Source organism: Pan paniscus, chromosome 8 (assembly GCF_029289425.2).
Source record: "Pan paniscus chromosome 8, NHGRI_mPanPan1-v2.0_pri, whole genome shotgun sequence".
Lineage (NCBI taxonomy): Eukaryota > Metazoa > Chordata > Mammalia > Primates > Hominidae > Pan > Pan paniscus.
The window spans coordinates 116,289,950-116,307,237 of record NC_073257.2 but is presented as its reverse complement, the minus strand read 5'-3'; the positions used below and the strand labels follow the sequence as shown (position 1 = coordinate 116,307,237).

The following is a 17,288-nucleotide window of genomic DNA, read 5'->3' as shown; positions in this document are numbered from 1 at the left end:
AATTCTGCCTTCCAGATCTTAAAGCAGTTCCTTAATAATTGAATAATTACTTTGGTACCTGAAGTGGCGGAACAAAGAAGTCATGGTAATGGAATGTTCAGTGGCTCTATTGGGAGGCACTAAAGAATAGTGGTGAGGGGCTCTGTTCTCGATTCCAATGACTAAGGGTTTTTGTTTTTTTTTTTTTTTTTTTTTGAGGTGGAGTCTCGCTCTTTCGCCCAGGCCGGACTGCAGTGGCTCTATCTTGGCTCACTGCAAGCTCTGCCTCCCGGGTTCACTCCATTCTCCTGCCTCAGCCTCCTGAGTAGCTGGGACTACAGGCACCTGCCAACATGCCCGGCTAATTTTTTGTATTTTTAGTAGAGATGTGGTTTCACCATGTTAGCCAGGATGGTCTCGATCTCCTGACCTCATGATCCACCTGCCTCGGCCTCCCAAAGTGCTGGGATTACAGGCGTGAGCCACCACACCCAGCCTCCAATGACTTAGGTTTCTAAGAGGGGTCAGCAAATGCTTTCTGTAAAGGGCCTGGCAGTAACCAACGCCAGCTTTGTGAGCTATTCAGTACCTTCACAACAATTCAACTGTGCTGCTGTAGCACAGAAGCAACTGTGATGTTCCGTGAATGAATGAGCCTGGCTGTGTGCCAATAAAACTTTATTTATGGACACTGAAATTCAAACTTCATCACAATTTTATATGGCTTGAGATATTATTCTTGTGATTTTTTTCTAATCACTTAAGTATATAAACACCATTCTTGGTGCAGGCCATATAAAAACAGGTGGTAGGCCAGATACAGCCCACTGTGGGCCATAGTTTACCCAAACCTGGTTTATCATTGCAGCTCTGATATTTCTTAACCACAAGCTCTTGGGCAAGCTTTGTTTTCCTTCCTCTGTGAACTCTTGAACAAGTTCAGTTCCCTTCTCTGTGAAATGAAACAATAGCAGCATTAGCCTCATCTGGGCTTCCAGTGGCTGCAGTGAAAGCAGATGCTCAGCACAGGGCAGCACAGAGTACATTGAGTATTGAATGTACTCAGCATTCAATCGATGTGAGCTGTGACTGCCATTTCCCTCTACTCTTCAAAATTCTCTGTAGCTTCCACCAAATCTATCTGTGCTACCATCAAACAGGACCAAGGATTGTCATGTCTCTTGTCAACAAAGAAACACTCTAGACTTTCATACGAATGTCAATAGCCTTCAAGAGTTTGTGGGATGCTAAAACATCCCTCAAATTCTGGATGCATTCAGTTGTCTGATTACTCCTAGATATTATCAGTCCCTGCAGTTTAAGAGCCAGGGCCAGAGGGTGAAGTTATCATCCTCCAAACTACAAATAATGGTATTTCTTGAGCACTGGCCAAATCTCAAGCATTGTGCTAAGTGCTTTATGTCATTCTTTCCCTTAATCTTTACAGTAACCAAAGGATGCTAATAAAATGATGAGCTCCATATTTCAGAGGACAGCAAAGCATAGGAAGGTTAAGCAACAAGGCCAGGCCACATGCCTGGTCGCCAGGAGGTGTGGGGTTCCATCCTGGGCCCACCAGCACCACAGCTGTTGCTCTGAAGCATGAAGATCTACCACGAAAGAAACCAACTTCTAGAGCATGAGTGTTTCTCAGACTGAACCAGTAACCTGAATCCCTGGGGATCTGCTTAAAATGCAGATTCTTATTCATTAAGCCTCAGGGGGTCCAGGGATCCTGCATTTCTAAAGAGCTCTCAGAGATGCCAGTGCCACTGGAGTCCATGCTTGGAGTAGCAAGGCTCAAGATGCAGTGAGAAAGGTGAAGTTTCTCCATGAATGACCAAGGCAATCTATACATGATAAATTCAATGACCACAGTGTTCTTACACCACATGCTGTGGAAGAGCCTTTGGAAGCAGAATTCTAAGATAAGACTCAGTGCTCCACCAGGTACCCATTATGTGGCCCTGGTAGAAAGACTCAGCTTTCCTGGCCTACATGTTCCCTTGTCTGTAAAGCGGACTGGTGTGCTCTTCTGGGGTTGTTGTGACAATTAAATGAGATAATACCTATACAAGCATTTAGAGCAATGTTTAACACAGTGTAAACATTAAACAAATGTAAGATAATCAGGAGATCAAGAAAATTGAAAGCCCTTATGAAATAATTATCTAAAAATGAGCTATATGAGGTTTGTTCCCTCTGCACAGCTAATAACTCGTGCAGATCCATTCAAACCCTCCTATCATTCAAGCCATTTTACAGTTAAATAAACCAGACTTCCATCCAGTCAGTCATAAAATTAAATTATAGAGAAAGTTCACCTTGAAAGGGCAGGGCTCAGATGCCAGCAAAGAAGCAGTGATTTCCAGTTCAGTTCATGATTTATTTATCTGAGGGATATGCCCCTTACCTAGGCCTCTAGGTGCATGTAAAAGAATGCATGTGACAATTTCCTAAAGCAACACGAACCTGAACTCCACCAAGGCAGTTTCCTCACCTGAACCACTTCAGTGTCACTGTTCATTAGGTAGTGTGCTTCCACTCATCAAAACCCCCCTAACATAATTAACCCTTCTAGTAATACATCACTACTTCCACACATGAAGGGAAAATGCCTCAGTATTCTCATCATTTTAGTAAAATTTTCTGGGCAGGATGATCCAGTTCTATCAGTCTAGGAGGTCAAGTTTGTTTCCTTTCCCCAAAATGAGTCCCAGGTAGAGCACGCATCATTTCACCCCCACCATCTGGCAAGCTAACAGTCATTGTGTACTCACCACCATACGCTGCTGCCTGTGCATAGGGAAAGCACAGTGCCTAGCATACAGTAAGCACTCAAAGGATGGCTGTCATTAGAACACACTCAGGGTGTGAACTACATACAGTATGATCATGTCATCTGGTTCCTGGCAGGTAACTGAAATGGCAGCAGGCGGGTAGAATAGAGGAAGGTCTAATGGGATCTTGGTTGGGAAAATGCCCCTCCTTTTCTAAAGTCAGATTGGCAATGCATACCTTAGGTGAATCACTGAGTGAGTAAAGGGATCTACCTGGTTGGTAGTCCCCAGGACCTGCCAGGAGACCTGATCTCATGTAACAGGTATTTTTGGTGCCCTGAGCCTCCTCCTCACAGCCCATCCTAAATTTCATGATTTTGAGCTGACATGCCTGGTACACTGGGAGGGCCCACAGTTCCCAGAATGCTCTAGCAGCTTACACCTCAGGCGCATGGGTGTCAGCGTTTCTGCCTCAGGCCAGGGCTCTCCCTCAGTCTGCCTTTGGAAGCAGCTCAATGTCCCCAGGGCAACTCTCAACCAGTGGGGAATGGGAGTCATTGAACAAATGCCCAGTCCTCTTTCCTCCGATGGACAATTTTACCCGCTTTCCTGTGTGGTTCCTCAGAGGAATCCCAGCGGTACTAGAGCTCAACGCCCATGGGATGACCCGCTCCCTCCCCCTCCACCCACTGGCTTTTCCTCCCTCCCCATCTCACTTTCCTGCTCCCCGACTCGAGCTTCCTGCAACTGCCTCCCAAATGCCCAGACCCCAAATCTGTGTCTCAGTGTCTGATTTGAAGAGACCCAAACTGAGACACCTGCCCACTCCAGAGCCTTGCTTAGAGTCCCATAGCATCCTGTACAGTATCACAGCCCTTGGCACACTGCCCTGTGGTTGCAGAGCTCAGAGGTCCTTCAAGGCTGGGACGAGGTCTGTGTCATTGACCCCGGAATTCCGGGCGCTCAGTGACTGCGGTGGGCAGGCCGGCAACACAAGGTATTCCTGCTGCCCATTCACGGGGGTGGGGAGTGTTCAGAGACAACCCTTGGTCTTTTTAACAATTCAGAGAAGACCTTTTCTGTTTTCGAAGAGTTTATAAAATAAAATTCGGTGAAACCCCGTCTCTACCAAAAAATACAAAAAAAATTAGCCGGGCGTGGTGGCAGGCGCCTGTAGTCCCAGCTACTCGGGAGGCTGAGGTAGGAGAATGGCGTGAACCCGGGAGGCGGAGCTTGCAGTGAGCCGAGATTGCGCCACTGCACTCCAGCCTGGGTGACAGAGCGAGAATCCGTCTCAAAAAAATAAAAATAAAAATAAAATAAAATAAAATAAAATTAAGAGTTATTAGCGGCAAGACAAAAGGCATCTTAAGAAAGCCCATCTTCCCTGAAGCCCACCCACCCTGCCCCACAGAACACAGCCCCTGCTTCTCTGCCTCTCTGTTCACAACCTTAGAAGAACTCAGCCTTGCTCACCTCTGATTGCTGCTGCATAGCACCTACAGCCTGAACCTTCTCCTCCCTCCCTCTTTCCCTTTTGATTCTTGGGCTCTGCACGTCTATCAAGGAATCACAACAAAGAACAAGATTAAAGAAATCAAAACTAGTAAAGCCGACTGTGTGGCTGCTGTTTCTTTACGTCTCCTTCTCCCCCAAGCCTTGAAGCTAGAGGTTGTAAACTATCCACTTGTGGGCCAAGGATGGTTGGCAAACTTGTTTCTGGGAGTCCCATACAGTGTTTTTAAGACTGGCAATGTTTAAAACTCAGTATATTGAACATAAAAATCTGCATTTCCAGCTCTTTAAAAATTAAAGATTTGACAAATCAGCCTGCCATTAGCTGGGGTGGGATTAGCTGCTTCCTAGGGATGCTTCCTAGGACTGGGGCCCATAGCCCGCCACGTGCTGCAATCCCCACCACTCCCTTTGGCCTCTGACTATGAGGCACCTACCAGTTGCTGTTTCTGATCGTGGCATGCAAAATCCACCTCACTCTTTTCTTGTTACACGCCTGGCCATGAGGGTAAGTGCATTTGAACTTGTTACCCCATATTTAAGCATTTGGAAGAAACAATTTGAGTAGCTCTGAGTGTTCATCATGTTTTAAGTGCCTCTAGCGAGAGGTTAGAGCTTCCTACTCCAATGCTATCATGCCTTATGCCCATTATTAGAAATGCCATCTTGATGATGATGATGATGATGATGATGATGATGATGATGATGATGATGATGTAATGATACCCGGGTAATGGATAGCAGTTACTCAAGGTATATATGCCTGCCTCATCCCGCAGATGCCTTTAAAGAAAAAAGAAGTCATTAATCCTGAAGGATTCAGATGAGAGGAGGAACAAATGAAGCAACAACAGCAAGGAGAGGCCACCAGGAGGTACACTTCAGGTACGTTTCCATTGCGCCTGCTTCTCTGAAGGGGAGATTAGCTTGGTGAGCAGAAGAAAAGAAATCCTTCCCGTTCATACCTTAGATTCCAATTCTGGCAAGAATACAGACTTCTCCATCTTACCACTGAAGCTATAAAGTTAGTTTCAAGAACCATTTTCACATTAATCCCAAGCAAGGGAAGAACTTTGACAGACCCACGTGAATCAGCCTGCCTTCACAAACAAAAAGGACACTGACAGGTTGCATCAAGTTTACAGATCCATAAACCCACAGTAAATTCCAGACTCCTGAAAAGTCAGAAGTCAATAAAAAAACGCAAAGGCCACCTCTCAGAGCTCGAAGACGAACTTAAATGACTGTGCAACATACCACTTTCTGAAGGACCACAAATCTTTCAACCTTTAATAAGTTGCTAGACAAATATTTGTGGATGAGAAATTAGGGATGTGATGATCAACAAGACAGACACCAGAACTCCTTTGCGAAGCTTATAGTCTAACAGGAAAGAGCCATTACATATTAATGACAACTATTTCATTAATTACAAGTGTGATGAGTGGTATAAGGAAGAAGTTCAGTTACGGGAACGTGTACCAAGACACCTAACCTAGGAAAAGGGACTTTCCTAAGGAAAAAATATTTAAGCTAAGACCTAAAGGGTAGGCAGGAGTTGCCCAGGCAGAGAGCCAGTCCGTCTATAATGAGCATCTGTGTGCCCAGTACTGTATCAGGCACTGGGATTAGAGAGGAGAACTGGGAAGTGCCCCTCCTCAAAGAGTTCACAGGCGAGTGGGGCTTGAACATAGGCTTCCATCATACCTGCTGCTTGGAAATGATGGGGTCTGTCTATCACCACATAACAGATTAAACAGTTATTTAAAAATTGCTGTGATACTCAGAAGAATTCAACCCAAAGTCTTCCTAATTGCAAAATATTCTATTGTGAGTACAGAGAACTTCTCTAATATTTTAATTTTAAAAGATGAAATTGAGGCACTGTCAAATCCTATGGAACACTTGGGGCTTCAGCAAGATAACAAGGCTTGTTGTCTGGGGTTATGCAAGCTGCTGAGAAAAATCACAGCAGGCACAGGGCAGCCCAACCATTCCAAACGCTAAATAAGGAATTGATTAAAAGGGATTGAGACAGGACATTAAACTTTGGAGGCCTGGAAAAACTGTGCTGGTAATTAATGATATTAATAATAATACTATTATTAATAACATTGTTAATGAGAACTAAGAATTCTATTAAACTTTTATGTGTACTAACACAATTCTCTGGGTACTATTATTGTCCCCAACTTATGGATGAAGAAACTAGTGAGTCAAGCAAATAGGAGATTTCTGTTTATGGCAATATGTCAGACTAAATAACATGAAAACTAATGTCCACAAAGCATTAGACATGCTGAGTAAAACAATTCAGCATGAGTTTTAATCACAAAACAGAATTTTCAATTAGTTTGCTCAAGTGTCAAAATCAAAGCCTGAACTGCATGTTAGAACAGTGAATAGATATATATTGCAGCTATCCCCTGAGGGATAGCTGAACAAAGGGCCTGGATTTTAGTGGCCACAAGAAGGCAAAGGATAAGGTGCTGGCCCTGTGTGAAGTGGGTGTTAGTAGTAAGATTCCTCAGCATAAAGTTAGTGACTTTTAAAAGTTTTACCCTTGGCAAAAAGATACAATAGATAGAAATCTACCCACTGGGACAGGAAGACCACAAGGAAACCTAACTATCTCTCCTGGGCTCTGGGTGGGGGAAAGAAAAAAAGTTGCTTCCCTAAGAATTTGTATCCATTCATCTTCTGTCACAAGAGTTTGAGGTTCTAGTATATGTTAGCCAAGTAGTCCAAGAAACCCAAAGTGAGAATTTAACATTAAAAAAAAATTGTTCTAAGCAAGTGATATCTTCTAAGGCACCTGGCAGAAACAAATGAATGGACATACCCTTAACCTAAACCATTCCCAAGTCCCCAAATAAAGGCTTTCTGAAAATGAGTTCACAATCCAAAATCACACAACACAAAAGGAAAAATCCACCGTGAGTGAAAGTCAGCAGTCACAACAAACAGGAAAACCCCTCGAGAACTTCAATAATAGAACACTCAGATTAAGACTATAAAATAAATTTTTGAATTAATTGGGGACATAAAGGAAGGATGTAAAACATGAGAAAAGATCAAGAAACTATCAACAAAAACCAGGCATATGTGAAAAAGAGTCTCTATAAAATAAAAATAAAATAATTGAAAATAAAATCTCAGTGGATTGACTATTAGCAGATAAGCACACTGAAAGAACTGGTGAACAAGAAGATTAAGATTAACACTTTGGGAGGCCAAGGCCAGCAGATCACTTGAGGTCAGGAGTTCGAGACCAGCCTAGCCAACAGGATGAAACCCCGTCTCTACTAAAAATACAAAAATTAGCTGGGCATTGTGGTGGGTGCCTGTAATCCCAGCTACTCAGGAGGCTGAGGCAGGAGAATCGCTTGAACCTGGGAAGCGGAGGTTGCAGTGCGCCAAGATTGCACCACTGCACTCCAGCCTGGGTGACAGAGTGAGACTCCATCTCAAAAAATAAATAAATGAATAAATAAATAAATAGAGATAAAGCTAAGAAAATGTAACAAAGAGTTAAAGAGAAGAAAAACATCAACTAGGTCAGTAAATAGGAAAAAAGAATAAATAGGAAAAAAGAATAAGAAAACCCAACATACTTCTAATAAGAGTTCCAGGAGGAGTGAATAAAGACACTAAAGAAGAGACTATTCGAAGACACAGGAACCCTCAGATTCAGGAAATGGAGTGTGTTCTGAACATAGTAAGCAAAACTAAATTAATACCCAAATGCGTTGTGCTGAAACTCTGAAACATCAAAGGCAAAGAGAAGATCTAACTATCAAACAGAAGAAAAGGCAGGTCACCTAAAAAGGAGCAGAAACAATTAGACGTACAGCAGACTTCTCAGTCACATCACTGGAAGCTGGGGACACAAAGGACCAACGTCTTCAAAGTGCTAATAGAAATAAGATTTCAAGTTAATCATTTACAAATAAGGCCAAATTAAAAACATTTTTAGACAAGCAAAGGAGAGAGTTAACCATTGAAAAATCTATTGGTTAAAGAACTATGAAAGGATATACTTCAAAAAGGAAGAGACAGAACCCAGAAGTAAGGAATTGGAGATATGTAGAAATAGAAAACAAAAGAACTAGTAAACATCTTGGTAAATCTTAATAAATTGACTCTATAACTTAACAGTGGTGATGGCTGATTTTGGAAACAGCAGGGTAGCTGCAGTTAAAGCATTACAAATCCTTACACTGTTTGTAAGAAGGAGAAAGATATTGATCAACTTTAGACTTTAGATTTGATGTCAACTATGCATGGTGAATTTTTAAGGGAATCTACGAAAGAGAAAAACAAAGAATTAAGATAATGTATTTAAGGGAATCAGAGACAGAGAGAGAATATTATACTGAGTGGTGGTAACTGTTGAGTAAAAGAAAAACTGTAAAAAGGGAATAGGTAGTAATGTTTAGTGGGAAGACTGGTAAACGGGAAAACAGAACATAAAGAAAACTCAGTCTGATAGAATTTTTTTGAGCATTACAAAAAATCAGGGAAAATAAGAAGGTAGAAATAAACCTAAAATTATCAATAAACAAACTAAACACAAAGACAAAGATAAGATTTTTTTTAATTACAAGAGATATTCCTAAAGTACAAAGACACCAAAAGTTTAAAAGTAAAAATATAGGAAAACTACTTTTCAAAATCCAGCTGATTGAGCTATGTTAATACTAGGCAAATTTGTAAGTAAAAATATTATTACAAGAGTTCTTACATAATACGAAAGGAGCAATTCAAGCAGGAAGAAATAAAAATTATAATCTTTTACTCACCTTATCATGATCTAAAATGTTCTTAAAGCAAAAAATGTCAGACAGAAGGAGAAATAAGACAAATCTCCAACCATTTTTCAGTGATTAGGCAGACAGAAAATTAGGAAAAGTACAGATGTGGACAATACAATTAACAAGGTTGATCTAACGAACAAACAGAGAACACTGAACCCAGAGCATTTAGAGAGTATGTATGTTTTTCAAACAGCAGGCATCAGGTATAAAAACTGACCACTTAGTTGGTCACAAATCAAGTTCAACAAATTCCAAAGAATCTGTATAATACAGACAACAATGCAGAAAAGTGACCAATCAGTAAGTAAAAGATAACTTAAATACATATATATTTGGAAAATTTAAAATACACTTTTAATTATCCTAAAATATCATAAAATATCTCCTAATTATGATTAGGAGAAATAGTGAATATTTATTAAGACTTACTGTCAAAGGAGAAGTAATTCTGAAAATATACAACATTTAGGACTAAATGAAAATTCCCCATATCAAAACCTGTGGAAAGGAACTAAATAATTTTTTTTTTATGAGACGGGGTCTCACACTGTCACCTAGGCTGAAGTGCAGTGGCACAATCACAGCTCACTACAGCCTCGAATTCATGGGCTCAAGCAATTCTCCCTGCATAGCGGGGTCTAAATGTGCACGCCCCCACGCCTGGCTAATATTTGTATTCTTTGTAGAGATAAGGTTTTGCCATGTTATCTAGGCTGGTCTCAAACTCCTGAGCTCAAGCAATCCACCCCCACTTGGCCTCCCAACGCGCTGGGATTATAGGCATGATCCACTGCACCCAACCCTAAATAAATAATTTAAAAGACATTTTATAACTGAAATATTTATATTAGAAGAGAAGACTGAACATTGATGAGCTGAGCATTAACCTTAAAAAGGTAGAAGAACCCAGTAAACCCAGAGTATATAGAGGGAAGGAAATAATAAAGTTAGAGCAGTCCATGAAATATAAAACAAACTTATAATACAGATGCTTGGCAAACATAAGATTTGGTTCTTTTTAAAACTAACAAAGTGGTGATAACAGAACAGACAAGGAAGTAGAAAGCGTGAGCTCTGGAGTGACTGCCGGGACCAAGTCCCACCCTAGCACTTAACCAGCTGCACAGACTTGGGAAATGACTTGTGGCCAGCATCAGTGGAACAGCAAACTCTGGACTGTCAAAGCCCAGTGCCACGTACTAATTGGTTATCCTTACAAGACATCCAAACTATGTACTCTGATTAGAGTATCCTCCTCCCATTATAAAAAACAGGTATTATTATCCCCATTTTACAGATGGGAAAACTGAGATTTGTACAACGTATGTAATTCTCTTAAAGTCATGAAATGATCAAGGATTGAAACTGATTTAAGACCAGATCTTTCTGGACTCCAAAGTCTACTCCCTCAACCACACAGTAATCTACAAGAGAAGAGGAAAATCCCTGTTGGCCATTCAGTGTCACGATATTCTGGAAGGCTATTTACTGTATACCCAACTTTAGGGTAAATATCTTTCTTAAGGTAGACTGTAAAACAGAAGGAGCAAATGTCCCTTACTCATATATAGAAGTTCCTACTCCTACTAATATTAACCTAGTGATTAAAATTATGGGCTTTGGGGCTGGGCACAGTGGCTCACGCCTGTAATCCCAGCACTTTGGGAGGCCAAGGCAGGCAGATACTTGGGGTCAGGAGTTTGAGACCATCCTGGCCAACATGGTGAAACCCCATCTCTACTAAAAATACAAAAATTAGCCAGGCGTGGTGGCACACACCTGTAATCCCAGCTACTTGGGAGGCTGAGGCAGGAGAATCACTTGAACCTGGGAGGCAGAGGCTGCAGTGAACCGAGATGGCACCACTGCACTCCAGCCTGGGCAACAGGGCAAGACGGTCTCAAAAAATTAATTAATTAATTAATTATGGGTTTTGGAATCCAAAGTAACATGAATAATTGCTAATATTTATTAGACACCATGTTACCATGGATAATACTAAACCCTTTCCATCCTCACAATATCCATTTTCACAGGTTCTGTTATTGTCCCATAATACAGACTAAGAACATCAGGTGCAATGAAGTTAAACTGACATAGCAACTGGCAGTATTCCAAACCAAGCCATCTAACTTCAAGAGCTGACATTCTCATCCACACTAAACTCGTGGGCCCTGACTTCCTCGGTCATCAGCTGGGGATGACCACACCTGCTTCCTGAACTGCAAAGAGGAAATGGGACCAAGTAGGTAAAGCCACCAGCATATCTGGCATGCAGTAAGTGATGATGATGATGATGATGGCAGTGAGGAAGATGGTGATGATGATGACAGCTGGCCCTTGCAAAGATATAGGCCTAATTGCTACAGAACAATTTACTGCATAAAATCCTCAAAAAGAAATCTCTTCTTCCATTTCACTCACACAAATCTTCATGTGAACAGATCATTTGTGCTCTATGAGAAAGCTTATTTTCAAAATCAAAATCACTGCATTTTGCATTATATGAAGATATGAAGAAAAATGTTTAAAAGAATCTGATAAATAAAACTGTAGAGAAGTGGGATGGGGGTTGCTCACATTACCCATTGCAGTAAGTCTAGCCTTGAACTTAATTTTCCAGAATTCTTGAAATATCAGTGATCGCAACGTAAAAGACCAATTAATCAGGCTGTGCTTGTTCTTTATGTGTAAGTCACTGTTGCCATCTACAGTTAAATACAGGACATGCAATGCTGCCAAATAACTGACTAATTCTAAGAACGTAGTCCTGGAGATGGTGGTGCTAAGGCAATCCACTTGTACAATGAGTACAGAAAACAAAAATGCTACCTGTAGGAGCAGCTCTTTTTCAACCACCTCTTCAGTCTTGCTGATGAGACGCTTCTGCAGGGTGTGAATTTTCTGTATCAGCTCATATGCATCGGGGTCGCTGGCCTGTCCAAGGGGAACAACAATAGCAGCTGAGATATCATCAGCTTCAAAGCACTGAGGCCTCTATGTAAAATGCACATTGTCTTATTAAAATCTATTGCAAACCTGCAGACCTAATACAGAGAGAATTAGAACCAAAAATAAAGTATAATAAATGAGAAAATCATAAATTCCTGTCCCCAAAAAGGCAGACTGCAGTTTTCCTAATGTTTTTTCTATGGCATTAGTTATTCTACGAATACAAAGTAAATATATTTATTCCACCAGTGGGAATAACAATAATGGTAGCTACTATGCTTGATATATGATTCTTTGCCACCATCCAGACACTATGCTAAGTGCTTTTTATACAACATTATACTTTAGCTGCAGGACAGCCCTAGGAGACAGTATGTCTTCTCCTTTTATACTGATAGGACAACTGAGGCTGAGAGAAACTAAGTCATTTACCCAGACTGGCAAGGCTCAGAGCCGGAATCACGCCCAAATATGCCAAGCTCCAAAGGCACAGTTCTCAATTCCTATGCTCTGAGGCTTACCCTACCATCTCCTCTGTTTACTTAATTTTCCAGAATTCTTTTTATTGTTGTTGTTGTTGTTTGAGACAGGGTCTCACTCTGTTGCCCAGGCTGGAGTGCAGTGGTGCGATCATGGCTCACTGCAGCCTTGAACTCTGGGGGATCGAGCAATCCTCCTGCCTCAGTCTCCAAGTAGCTGGGACCACAGGCACATGCCACCACATCTGGTTAATTTTTTTGTAAAGACAGGGTCTCACTAGATTGCCCAGGTTTACTCCTGGGCTCAGGCAATCCTCCCACCTTGGCCTCCCAAAGTGCTGGGATTACAGGTGTGAGCCACTGTGCCCAGCCCCTAGAATTCTTGAATGGAATGAAACAGGGCTCCCTAATTCACTCAGCCTTAGGATTCTCCTTTGGTAATTGTCAACAGGAAGATTCACTGCAGTCTATGATGGGGACCGCTTCCAGGATGTGGACTTCTGCTAATTATTGGCAGCAGAACACTACCATGGCATTTAGCTCTGAAATGGAATTATCAATCCACAAAGCTTTGATGTTCCTTCACTAGTTGTGTACAATTCAAACAAGATATACAGTTATAAATTGGTAATGTGTCCTCTACACTTTCAGCCAAGGCTTCACTTTCAACTGTACTGACATTTTGAATTAATCTAACAGCTAAATATTTTCAACTGCCTCCCAGAGTCTCTATTTTCTAATTTTTCTAACAGAAATTGATGTGGAATTGGAAACTTTAAAGATCTGCATGAAAACACATGGAATAAACTAATGTGACAGTAAATGAATTTAAAATCTTCATCTCCACTTCTGCAGACATATCCATATTACTATTGGGTTAGTAAACTACACCACTCTTGGCATTTGAAGAGGAAGGAATGAGGGTCCAAAAGAGAAAAGAAAAAGAGAGATGCTATTGACTCTGACTTTGCTTAAGAAATACTAAGCAGTGCCAACTGATATCCATCTATTGGGACTAGATCTGGCACACATTCACCTGGCAGGGTTGGATGCTGTTAAAATTCAGGCCTCATGTTTACATAACAATTTATAATGCATTATCCTTAATGCTTTCTTCATTAAAAGGAAAAAATAAAAATGGAAAACAAGAATCTACCTGGCTGATTTTCTTTCTTATAAGGAAAAAATAAAAATTAAAAACAAAAATAAAGGAATTTCTATTTTTTCCTCTCTTACAGGTCCCTATGTAAAATACAGATTGTCTTTTCCATTCTTAAAGAAAAAAAATGAAAATGAAAAACAAAGGCTGGGCGTGGTGGCTCATGCCTGTAATCCCAGCACTTTGGGAGGCTGAAGCGGGCGGATCACGAGGTCAGGAGATTGAGACCACGGTGAAACCGTGTCTCTGCTAAAAATACAAAAAATTAGCCGGGCATGGTGGTGGACGCCTGTAGTCCCAGCTACTTGGGAGGCTGAGGCAGGAGAATGGCGTGAACCCGGGAGGCAGAGCTTGCAGTGAGCCGAGATCACGCCACTGCACTCCAGCCTGGGTGACAGAGCGAGACTCCATCTCAAAAAAAAAGAAAAACAAAAACAAAAATCTCCCTGGCTGATTTTCTTTCTTATACCTGCCCTGCTTTATCTTATATGACATACTTACATCTCCCAATACCCTGATCATTCATTTAGTCGAAGGCCCTTTTAGCATCCACATTGCTAGTTACAACTAAAGAGATGGATTTTCTTGAATAAGCAGAGTTTGTCTTTAACTGTCATTTTCAGTGCTGGTGGTAATGACTATCAGAAAGTCACAGAATTAAATTAAATATGAAGTTGATTATCCATCCCCTACCAATGGGACTTCAGCTGTATCCCCAGATTCTAAAAGAAAGGGCTTGGCTAACGCAATGCTTTCAAAAAGAGGGCAGTTCACAAAACCGTATTTTCTGTAAGTAATAAAAGGAGGCAAAGATCAATTGAAAGATGGTGGAGATGCTGGTGACCAATATCATTAAAGGCCATGAACATCCAAGACTAACAGGCAGCCTTAGGATAACTGGTTAACCAAAACCTACCCAAGCCAGAAAAATAAATGTCAATTGGTGAGGCAGGTTCACAGCTTTCACTGGGCTTTCTTTAGGTAGAAAGAATTTTGTGCAAGACTTTTAAAACAAAACCCAAATGAACCATCTGGTTCTGAGAGAACTCAATTTACATCAGATACAGCCTTACATTTTAGGTGACAATTTGCATAGCATTAAATAAAACCTCGCTTCTCGTTGTGCTTTAGGTTAGAAGCTTCGCGTGGGATAGGAGGAGAGATTTGGGGATGGGGAGAACACGCTGCCAGATGTTACCTCGAGCTTCCTCCATCTGTGCACATTCAGGGGATTCTCCAGCTCCTCCTCCAGGGCTCGGCAGCGTGTCCTCTCCTTCAACAATTCTCTTTGCATGTGAAAAAACTCCTGTCTGAATAAGACAAACTTGATTTTGCAAAGAATTATCCACCTGTTTGAATATCCTATCTATCTTTAATTGGTTGCATACACACTATGTCTTATATAAAAAGTTGGAGTTAGGGAGAATATTGTGAACACAGGGACCAGCCTCCTAATTCTGGGCAAGATGATATTAATTCTTGCAGAGCTCAAGAATTGGCTTAGCTTTAAAAAAAAAAAAAAAAAAAAGTGCCAGGGCTTCAGAGTCAGAGTCATGGTTCTGGATACTCAATAAATTTATAAGTATACGAAAAGAACAAAGGGCAGGGGGATTGTATTAGTCTTTTCTCACACTGCTAATAAAGACATACCCAAGACTGGGTAATTTATAAAGGAAAGAGGTTTAATGGACTCACAGTTCCACATGGCTGGAGAGGCCTCACAATCATGGAGGAAGACAAAGGGAGAGCAAAGGAACATCTTAACACCGTGGCAGGCAAGAGAGCTTCTCTAGGGGAACTCCCAGTTATAAAAACCATCAGATCTCGTGAGACTTATTCACTACATCACTACAACGAGAACAGCATGGGGGAAACTACCCCTATGGTTCAATTATCTCCACCTGGACCCCACCCATGACATGTGGGGATTATTACAATTCAAGGTGAGATGTGGGTGGGGACACAGAGTCAGACCATTTCAGCAGTGAATTATGACAGTTTCAATATACTGTTTAATGTTTCTGAGTGTCTCTATAGTGGTAATAAGTGAACAGGCTACAGTCCACAAACTCAGCACCTGACACCAATATATTGAGGCTCAGGTGATAACCTAACACTAGTTAGGGCATACGTCTCTACCCTCACTACACATTGAAATCCCCTGGGGAGCTTTGAAAAATACCTCTTCTCCTGGACCCAATCCTTACAGGGATTCCGTTTAATAGTCTAGCATGGGTCCCCAGCTTCAGAGGTCTTGGCAATTCTCACATGCAGTCCGGATTGAGAAATCCAAGTTAGAAGTTGTAATGAGATTTTATCTTGAGTTCCACAACTACACAGATGGCTGAAAAAGTCCTGAATAACTAGCTCTGGCTGAAACACACTGCTAAAATCTTCAGAAATCTCTAGTTGATAGGTAATATGTGACAGCCATCCTCAGTGTTGCGAGCTGGCTGTCGCCCTATCGAATGAGACGTTGGGAGGCAGAGAAGAAGCAAGCACTTGCATTGACACGGGCAATAAGGATATTATGACCTGTCCTCGCCTGCTGCAGGGGTGCAGATTACTAATACTAAGCCATCTCTTTTACTTAATCGCTTCATTTAAACCAATAATACAACTTCCCCTCATTAGCAAGACAAACCATTAGAATTAACTGCATGATGTTCACTCAACAGGGCGCTCAGAGCAAGCTGCTTAGAATTAAAAGCATATTTTTAACACTTCAATTTTCTAGAATGTCATCAGAAGGGGAGGGCAGAAATATTAGCTACCGTATTTGACGGCCTGCTTTGTACTAGACTCTATACTAGGCACATTGATTTGTTTTCCTGTTTAATTGTGACGCCAAATCCAAAGCTCAGGGAAGTTCAGTGACTTGCCCAAGGTCACACAGCTTGTAGGTAGCCAGACAGATTGGAATTCATACTAGCTGACCGCCAACCTTTATTAAGTTGTCTTCCCATTGAAAAGAAAAATAAAACATATTATCAACAAACTAGCAATACTGAATGGGAATGGATAAAATGTGGTCCTTTGTGTATGTAATAAAAATAACTCATGGCTGACAAGTTTAGTGATGGTTTGGAGACTATTCGATAGCTACTTAGAATGAATCCATTTGTCTCCAAAATGTCAGTGGTGGTATCTCTGGGTAGTAAAGTTATGAGTGATTTTCTAATCCCTTCTTTATATTTTTTCTGCATTTCTCACATTTTCTACAATGAATTTGTACTGCTTTCATCATCTGAAATACAAGCAACTCCAAAAGAAAAAAAAAAGAAAAAGTATTGATTTATCCTTGATAGTGGCAACCTCGCTATTCCTGAATATATTCATTGCATTTAAATATCCAAACTATCTTCTAACCCAATTGATTTGAGAAGCAGATCCAAACCATGTCCTTATTCCAAGATGGTCAAGGATACTGTTCATCTACAAGTGTGTGGGGAATAAGGATAGCTACTGAGAAAATACCAGAACTCTTATTTGGTTTCCTGCAATTGCCTATATAAAACATGGTGACGTTTTCCCAAAGGGAAAGTAGATCTTGTGTAATGCAAGATTTAAAGAAAGAAGAAGGCACACTAAGCTAAAGTGAAAGCTG

General features: G+C 41.1%; 1 protein-coding gene across 8 annotated transcripts in view; it reads right to left on the bottom strand.

The window, feature by feature from the left end:
- The window catches only part of CFAP58 (cilia and flagella associated protein 58), a 151,243-nt gene that overhangs the window by 36,132 nt on the left and 97,823 nt on the right, over window positions 1-17,288 (bottom strand). For 6 of the 8 annotated variants that reach the window (XM_055093363.2, XM_063607883.1, XM_034931435.3 and 3 more), the window contains exons 14-15: window positions 14,880-14,991; window positions 11,924-12,028 (exon numbers count right to left, since the gene is read on the bottom strand). In XM_055093363.2, the coding sequence (XP_054949338.1) occupies window positions 11,924-12,028; window positions 14,880-14,991 (217 nt within the window). The remainder of the gene's footprint in view (window positions 1-11,923; window positions 12,029-14,879; window positions 14,992-17,288) is intronic. The other 2 variants (XM_034931436.3, XM_055093364.2) reach the window with 1 other exon arrangement.